The sequence below is a fragment of the Ambystoma mexicanum genome, chromosome 11 (assembly GCF_040938575.1).
Source record: "Ambystoma mexicanum isolate Mex_15411 chromosome 11, UKY_AmexF1_1, whole genome shotgun sequence".
Classification (NCBI taxonomy): Eukaryota; Metazoa; Chordata; class Amphibia; order Caudata; family Ambystomatidae; genus Ambystoma; species Ambystoma mexicanum.
In genome coordinates, this window is record NC_090934.1 from 1,411,288,793 (window position 1) to 1,411,298,686 (window position 9,894).

The window sequence follows — 9,894 nt, forward strand, 5'->3', positions numbered from 1 at the left end:
TCAGTTCCCCTCCCAGTTGCCCATGAATGCCATTAGGCACCTGACTCTCCCCACTCCTCTTCAACCTCTACCGGAACCCCTTACTGCACACTTTCGATCCCATGCATTATTCTGCTACAATTACACTGACAACACCCAATCCTTCACAATCCCTAAGTGCCCCTCTTCTTCCGCTCGCGATCTCGCGACATGTGTCAGAAACCGAGCACTGGATGACAGCTAACCACCTCCTACCCAATCCTGGCAAAACCGAGATCATGCTCTGTGGTAGTACTGCCCTCTTCCCTCAACCCACCCCGGGGCCGCTCGACCTAAGCCCACCTCAGGCACACCTCCCACCACCTCCAACACAGTAAAAAATCTCGGATGCATTATGGACAAGGACCTGACCCTATCACATCACATCAATTCTGTGATAAAATGCTGTTACCTACACATTTGCACCGCCCACCACCTTTTTCTTTACCTGACCTTCCCACACAGTCACCCCAATCGTTGCTATCATCCTTTCACTACTAGACTATGCTAACACCCTATACCTAGGGGCCTGCCAACACAGATAAGAAAACTCTGAGTACAAAACACAGCCGCTAGAATCCTCCTAACACTAGGCCCAAGAGAACACATCACCCCACCCTCTGTGTCCTTCACTGGCTTCCGATCGGACGAGGCTCCACCTTCAAGGCAATGTGCATCATCCATCAAGCCCTATACAACAAAGGACCGGAATACATGCATCATAAATGTAGACGCTACAGGCCTAACAAAAACCTCAGATACGGCTCAGCACTCCTTGACATTCCAGTGACCAAATCAACCTGCATGGGGGGGCTCCTCCTTCTTAGTCCAAGCACTCACCATCTGTAACTCCCTCCCATTAACCATCTGCGGCGTAGAGGACTACCTCATCTTCAGGAAGGCTCTCAACACCTGCCTCTTCCCATCTGCACCCTCACAGACTTAGCCCCGATCTATCACCTACCCCCTCTCCGGGAAATTGGGCGCACATGGGGAGCCTTTCTAGGTGGGACAAGGCTTCTTAACCAGGCCTTTATGAACCGCTCCACAGGATAAAACCTAACTATGCTTCAATCTTTCCTCACCAGACCCTCATGCACTGTATCCGAGGGAGTACAGCTGTGCCCCTCTGGGACCTCAATCTGCAAATCCATAAATATTCTGTAAAACACACCGTTGGAGCACACCGACCCTAAAGATACATCGCTCTAGGCCCTCCAATAGAATACAGCTGAGTCCCATGCAAAATTCGGTTCCAGCCGTTCACATAATCTGACTCTTATGAACCTTCTGACTCTTTGAGAATTTGTTACAGCACCCATTCATCACCTGATAATTACGGGCTACCTACTCCCTACCTACCATCATCTATATATATATATTTGTAAAAGTGTGTGTTTATGTTCAGGGTTGACTCCAGCCCCATAACAGTTGGTGGGCTGTAACCTTGCCCCAAGGTCGGCATACCAGTCTGGGGTGTACTGGCGATGGTGAAATCTGACCAACCCCACCCATTCGCCCTCCACATGGCAGGGGCCGGCCCTGTGCTATCAGTATAGGTGATTTCGGGGGATTGCCGATTTTGGGATTGTTGGCTCCCGCCCCATAACAGTTCGTGGGCTGAAATTGTGGCCTGAGGTTGGCATACCAGTCGGGGGTGTACTGGCGATGGTGAAATCTGACCAACCGCAACTATTCGCCCTGCACACAGCAGGGTCCAGATTTGTGCTATCAGTGTAAGCGATTTCGGGAGATTGCTGATTTTGTGCCTTTTCCAAAAATAGGAAGTTAGGACACAAGATCGGCATACCAGTCTGGGGTGTACTGGCAATAGTGAAATTTGGCCAATCCCACCCATTGGCCCTGCAGAGGGGTGGAGCAGGGTTCCGGCCATGTGCTATCAATATAGGCGATTTTGGGAGACTGCCGATTTTGTGATTTTTCAAAAATAGGAAGTTATGACACACTAAAACATACAAAAGGCTATAGCATACCCCTACGTGCATGTCAGCTACAGACCTGTGCAATGCCGGTTGGTACCGCTAATTAAGGCTCTAAATGCACACACGCATTGTACAACTCTTTTCATCACTTCTCAATCTTCTGACTATGGTCTTCCAAAGGGAGTTCATCCTCACAGCACTTTGAGGCCATATCAATGGCAGTAGGCACTATACAAATACCAAAGAACATAACATGGCAGCATTGTACACAATCAGTTTTGACGTCCAATATACATTGGTCCTGTCATAGTTCAGCCCAGCTCACAGAGCCGACACTGGTGAGATAGCAAATTTCAGTAGCTGGATAATAGCGTCTCCTTAGTAGCCACCATTCCGCAACCTTAGCACTGCTTATATTTAAAGATTTGCTCCCCACCAGATTGTCCTGGGCCTACAATTATAATTTATATCAGAGGTACAAAAAATTGAAAAGCCACCTCCTCCTGCAGAAACGTTGTGTTTCGACATCAGTCACGAATGTATTTGTGACCTATTCCATGGCAGAGCTGTGGCTGAGGACGCCTTTAGGCTATCTCAGCAAAGACACACGTTTGCACTATAACTTTGGTTTGGAGCATTTAAAGAAGTGGGCCTGATTAGCAGCTCCACTTTTCAGAAATAGAATTACCTGAATACTTTTATTACAATAAAAATCTAAAAAGCCAGGGTTTTCACACCTTCACAGAAGACAATTCGTTACCCTCAGAAGGGCTGCTTTATCTTTAGTGGAGCATGGCTAGGGCTTCTCAGATTCTTTTAAAAGTTGTAAATGTGAGACTCGCGAGCGGGCTCTGCAGACCTGCTTGTTAGGATGTTACCTGTACATTTTGGGCAGGCTGCTTAACATTTCCTGTGGATGACTGTCAAAGTAATTCTCAGCAGGCCTGCTTTACTTTGTGTAACACCGTGAGCACTTTCCAATACGTCTGTGCTAATTATGGTGTAAGAATAGCACACTTTTTTCTCCGGGAAGCTAATACTTGCCCCCTTTAAATGATAGTAAAAAGCATACATGCACAAATATGCGCGCCACAAATAAACATTGGAGCGCCTTAGCTATCACCTAAAGCAATATACATCCTTTTTGAAGTCTGACTCCTTCTGATTACCAGTAACATTTACTTAGTACTGTGTAACACCAGAATTCCGATACTGGGGTACCCTGTGCCCTCCCACTGTTAGTGTGTTGTGGGACATTCATTTTTTGCATGCAATAAATACCTTTCAGGATTTATTTGAAACCACCTGTGGAAATGAATAACCACTTTATACTCTCTTCCTTCATTGATGTCCCGCCAAGCGATATGTCATGGATCTGGTTAGAAGATTAGGTGTGACTGGGAGACCAAACTAGATCTTTTTTACAATTGAAAACTGGTGCCACATTCAGACTTGGGACCCTCGCATCTAAGCTTTGCACTGGTTCAAAACACGGACCTAAATAATTTAGCAATAGGTTTGTATTTTAGTAAAATGTTTCCACTAGGAAAAAATGTAAGCAGATTGTTTTTTGTACTTTTTACTGTAGAACATAAAAAGAAACTTGTTTGCTACATTTGCTAACAGAAAAAGTGGTTCTGAGCTAATTTTGTATATTTTTCCTGCACAGAGTCAAAATTGAGATAATCTGACCGGGGATCATCTTCTCTGCATCAGGGTGTGGGAATGCAATCGGTCTTTATTGAGAAGGATCATGCGCGTTTAATTATCCGTGTGTTGCAGGATATGACATGGGCTGTAAGATATGCACGTGCATCACATAAATGAGGATTCATTTCGGGTCTAGAGATCTGGTAACAGATCTACGTTTTGTTGTTCTAGATGATTTCTTGTCCTGAGTCTGCCATTGCTCGTAGTTCCTAAGGTAAGGTAAAGTAGTCTTGTATGGAAATAATGTTGGCCTCATTTTGTGTGGTTGCCTAAAAAAGTAGGTGGGAGGAAACTATCAGTGGGATTGAGGGAAAGGCAAACGTGGAAACCTGTAGTGTTGATGACTATAGGACAGAAGCACCTGTTACCTGCGTGGCGTAGGGATTATCTGATTGTGTGGGTTTGGTGGGAATGGGGGAGATACGTCAGAGAGACCCCACGGATGAGAAATGTATAGTTCTTATTTAATCATGTTGTTAGCTCTCTATAAATTCACAATTGAGTTGAAGGTCATCTCTGACAGCATTTGACTCAAAATGCACAAGACTTTCCTTACGATCAAAATTTAGACTGTACAATCCAAACTATTACCCTTAGTTTAGTAAGTGAGGGGTTTGCCAGAGGTCGATATGAGAATGTCCTTAGCTCTGACCACCTCACCGCCAAACAAGTATAGCCGAGCACCTCAGAATATATATGTGAATCCTATCTGCACTGACACACCAAACCTAACAAAGAGGAACTAGTCGTTTGAGAAATGAGTCCCATAACGAGACTACCATTACGTTAAAAGCTTAATTTCTATCTTTGCACAATGTTTTTGCAGAGCTTGACTTACCTGTGGTTTATTTTTTTCCCAAATCTTGGTGACTTTTTGCTTGACTGTGTTGTAATGTACAGGAAGCTCGCAGATGCGCAAATCCACATCATCACCGAGCCCCAAAAGTGCCAACTCCTGAGATGAACAACAAGAGGATCATAACTAGCCAAATTAATTTGAACACCTTAAATTGAACTCTGAGTCATTTGATCCTGAACCCTTTTCTTTTGGATTTTGTTTTGGGTAACATTTTTATTATCTTCAATGAAACATTGCAAACAGAAACATTTACATTATGCATTGGTACACGTTTGATCACATTGTATCATTCTGGACTTGTTCACCATATTCCCGGTTGCCTTGAATAAGTCAACCATGAGGCCCAGTTTGCTTTTTGAAAAGCTCAGCCTAAAGGCCAAACTCACATTGTGCGACATTGCTTCATTGCAAGCAGTAAAAGTGCATAATACTTTGAAAAAAATAGATCACATTTTATCATAAAAGGTTAAGACACTTCAATCCCCACGCAAGAACACTTTGAAAAGGATGCATTAATCAAATTCTCAGAACAGTCAGGGAAAGTACATGGCATGCAGTACTTAAGCACTAAAATCACTATGATCTGGGGGGGAAATACATTGGAAATAAGTAAATGATTTGTTTACCCTTTTAGTTTTCGGTTCTTTCTTAGGTCACTTCTTCGCTGTGCGTCTCCATACTCCTCGCGTCTTTCCTATAATGTGTTGCTGTAGTCATATGTGCAAAGAAGTTATAGGTACATTCCTAACCACTTTTCTCCCCAGAGGATCGCTAAAGAAATTGTAGAGAGGCTTTTAATGTGCAATTGGACAGGTTTATTTAATACGGGTATTGACAGGCAAGAGTGCAACTAAAGCGTGGGAGGTAGAGCGACTGTCATGGCCGCAGGACAAGGACCACTATCTTTATCATCTAAAGGGTCCAAATGGACCCAGTCCTGGTGCCTTTGGCGCCAGGCACATGAGAAAGTGTGCTCTGCACACTTTGTGTCTGGGGCACGTGCATCCAGGTCGGGCGTGGCCAATAGGAAACATTGGGGAGCACGTGCAGCAGTCTCTGGGAGTGGCAAGGTGGGGCCACAAGGCAGTGCCAAATGGGAGTGGCTGGGACCAGGCTATTTAAGCCAGCCCCACGCGCATGCAAGCACTTTGCGTTAGTCTGCCGCCTGAAGCACTCTTACCTGTTTCCAGCTCATCATCTCAGCGCGCATCTCTCCAGGTTCCAGTACATCATATTCAGTGCCCACCATACCTGACTCCAGCCACACCACCGCTTGAAGCGCAGCTTACCTGACTCCAGCACTTCATCTTCAGCGCGCACCTTACCTGCTTCCAGCAATACCATCGCCCGACATGCAGTTTACCTGACTCCAGCAACACCATCTCCGAACGTGCATCTTACCTGTCTCCTGCAATCCCATCACCTGCAGCGCATCGCATCTTAGCTGCTTCCCATTGTCATCGGAGTCAGGGCGCATCCTCACCTGTTCCAGACGTCTAGCTACGCGGGAGCTCTTCTCCTGGCCCAGCATCCTCACAGATCCATCCATCCAATAGTCGCTGGCAGGTCTTTGGATAGCCGCTTCCCGTCTGACACCGCCAGGCCATTCCTGCAAGAGAAAAGGACACACAAGGTTAGAGACTGCATACATATATTACACGTGGCTGCGCAACACATAAGCCTTGCGTTCAACCTTGAAAACCAACTTACCTTCTAATTGGGAACCTCACAATCCCCACTGGCACCATTTGGACTCGATCCCAACAATGCGGCTCCGTGTAGCCATCTTCACACCTATTGGTGAGAGAAAAAACATTACAAGGGATACGGACAATAATCACGGGAAAAAGACATTGCAAAAGGATACGGACAATAATCATTGTTAAGAAAACATACCTTCAAAGTGGTGCGGTCACAGCTGGTCTGGGCCGCCATGCGCACGGACCAGTGAAGCAACTAGGTCCATCAAAGGCGCCCCTGCTGATGAGAAGCAGGACGGAGAGCTCATGCTCACAAGAAAACAGGTAAGACTATATGGGTAAACGCATGCTCACCTCATTCCGGAACGAAGGGTTCGAGGGAAATCACAATCCAACCACAGCATTCTCACTGCCTCTCGTATTCTCTCAGGGGCAGTGCCAGCAACCAGAGCATCCCACACTACAGCAGCTGGGGAAGGAGTCTGATTCAGGGGAGCCAAGTCCAGGGAGGGCTCCAACCATGCCCCAACGTCCCCACAGAGACCAGGTGAGCGTAACAGAATGCGGAGCCTCTCTGAATTTCTGCCTGGGCGTTATCGACTCCTCGGAAACCGATCAGTTGGCTCAATTGCTGGGGGAACTGTGGGCCGAAGTACATGTCTCCAGACAAGAGACCAATGCCTTGAGAAGCGACTTTATTGTAGCCCATGAACGAACGGATGATCTGGCGAGACAGATGCTTCAGACACACGCAGGGCAGGTTCCGTTACCCAGAATTGCACCAACTCCTTTGCCGCAGCCGTCACCACCAGTTGAAGTGGTGCTCCCGGGGGCAGTGCCACTGGCCCTGCCGCAACGTTTCCCCGGCTATCCTAACAAAATGCCATATTCATGAACCAATGTTGTCTTCACTTTTTGTGTCATCCTGGGGCCTTCCCTAACGATAGTGCAAGAGTTGCCTTTGTACTTTCATACTTGGGAGGCAGCGCAGCGGACTGGTCCATACCATTAGTAAATCAGGATGATCCACGACTTTGAAATTTTGGAGAATTCCAATGGGAATTGGAAAAAATGCACTGCACACCCAAGGACAAGCCCTAGATAACAAACTATTGTCCCTCAGACAGGGAAGCCACGATCTGCTGACTTATATTGCCACCTTTAATTGTCTCGTAGCACAGACCAATTGGCCCGAAGAAAAAAGGACCACACTGTTTTATCAGGGATTGCATGGTGAGCTAAAAGATGTGCTAGCTCAAGTGGTCATCCCCCCTGAGTGTTTTGCAGAGTACATCAATCTGACGGTACAACTGGACCATAGGGTACAAGACTGAAAAATTGACTGCACAAGAACTGAAGGGAGGTTGGTTTATATGTGACCCCGGGACAACCAAGTCAAAGCTCATGAGCCAACCAAGCCCAGGCAGATTGGGGGATTGCGGGCCCCAATCTCCAAGGCTAAGAGAGAAAAAAGGAGACAACAACAACTCTGTTTATTCTGCGGAGAAGTAGGACATTTACTCCGGGATTGTCCGATAAAACCCCCCAAGGAAATAGTAGGTGCAAATGACAACTGCAATGAAGAGAAAGAACAAAACCGAGAACACTCCAATGCCCGACAAGCGCAGGGGTCCACTGGTTAAGCGAAATGAAGAAAGTTGTACAGACCTCACACCTGGTCATCCCGGTACTCTTGGTCCACCACCAACAACCATCAAAGGTACATGCCTTAGAAGCATATATTGATAGTGGAGTGGTGGGAAATTATATCGATCAGGATCTGGCCACACGGATAGGCCTTCCCCTCCAGCAGAAGCTACAATCGGAAAACGTCACAGCAGTGGATGGCTCGCAGTTGTCATCCGGCCCAGTGACGCAACATACCGACAAAGTGATGCTGATGTGTCAGTATGGTCATCGGGAAGACATGTCTTTCGATCTTATTGGGCCCCCCAGTTCCAGATGATCCTAGGAATGCTGTTGCTAGAAACCCATAACCCCAGGATTGACTGGCGAACAAGAGTGCTGACTTTTCCTCACGAATGCACCAAAAGTTGCTACCACAAAGACGTGAAGAACCTGAAACTGAAGACGAAACCTATCCTGGGACTCTCCGGTTCTCTACCCCGTGAATATCTGGACTATCTGGATGTGTTCCAAAAGTAGCAAGCAAACACCCGGCCTCCACATAGACCTTACGACTGCCAAATCGATCTGGTCCCCGGAGCACAAATTCCTTGCAGCCGAATTTACGCTCTAACTAAGCAAGAAAATCAGCATCTGAGGACTTACCTAGATCAGTACCTAACTAACGGATTCATCCGCCTGTCTAAGTCTCCTGCCTCCTCGGTTCTCTTCTTCGTACCCAAGAAGGAGGGCGTCCTCAGAACTTGTATAGATTATAGGGTACTGAACCAAATCACAGTTAAGAACAGATATCTTCTGCCACACATCCCTGAGTTGCTTGATCAGGTGAAGAATGCTCAAATCTATACAAAACTGGACCTACGAGGAGCTCATCACCTTGTGAGAGTTAAAAGGGGCGATGAGTGCAAGACGGCATTCCAAACCAAATATGGGCTTTTCGAGTATCAGGTCATGCCCTTTGGGTTATGTAATGCACCAGCGGCGTTCCAATTCTTCATGAACAATGTGCTTCACGAATTGTTGTACGTCTGCGTCCTTGTTTACATCGACGACATTCTTATCTACTTAACGTCCAAGGAAGACCATGTTGGCAATGTAAGGGCAGTTCTGGAAAAACTTTGTCAGCATCAGCTGTTTACCAAATTGGAAAAATACTTCTTCCATGGCACGGAAATTGAATTTTTGGGCTTCATGCTTACCCCACGAGGAGTTCACATGGACACACGCAAAGTGGATGCTATCCTTCAGTGGCCATCCCTAACAACTACCAAAGTGGTGTAAAGTGTGCTCGGATTTGCCAATTTTTACAGACGGTTTATCCCAAGGTTTTCACAGATCGTCCACCCAATCACATCTCTACTGAGAAAGAATAAAAAGTTCTTCTGGTCCTCCGAAGCTGAAAACGCCTTCCAGGAATTGAAACAGGCCTTCAACTCAGCACCTGTTCTTCGGCATCCCTGACCTGACCTGCCTTATGTGGTTGAAACAGACACCTCCAGTGTGGCCATGGGAGCAGTATTATCACAAAAGGACCCGGACAGTGGGCAGTTACATCCCATAGCATTTTGGTCCTGTAAGTTTTCTGCACCGTAAATGAACTATGCAATCACTGACAAGGAACTACTAGCAATTAAAGGAGCCCTCAAAACCTGGAGACACTACCTTCTAGGCGCAAGACACACTGTTACAGTTATCACAGATCACCGTAATCTGCAATACTTGAAAACTGCTAATGCCCAATCTTCGCGTCAGCTTCGCGGGGATCTTTTCTTTGCCGAATACGATTTTGTTATTACTTACAGACCACGAGTGTGTAACGGAAAAGCAGATGCCCTGTCACGCATGGGAGAGGACAAAGAGGCTTTTACACCATCTGAGCCAGTAGCCATTATTCCCGAAGAACGGATTCAAAACCAGGTTGCTGCAACCGCCTGCTGGGAAGACTTGAAGACCGATCTCCAATCTCGGATGGACCTAACAGCCCAACAGGAGTGTTTGGTTAAGGGAGACCAGTATT

General features: G+C 46.5%; 1 protein-coding gene across 1 annotated transcript in view; it reads right to left on the reverse strand.

Moving 5' to 3' along the window:
• Positions 1-6,465, reverse strand: part of PGPEP1L (pyroglutamyl-peptidase I like) — a 120,037-nt gene extending 113,572 nt beyond the window's left edge. The window contains 4 exon segments of the mRNA XM_069625430.1: positions 4,510-4,626; positions 4,917-4,960; positions 5,932-6,139; positions 6,427-6,465. Coding sequence (XP_069481531.1) covers positions 4,510-4,626; positions 4,917-4,960; positions 5,932-6,139; positions 6,427-6,465 — 408 coding nt within the window.
• Positions 6,466-9,894: the final 3,429 nt, after the last annotated feature.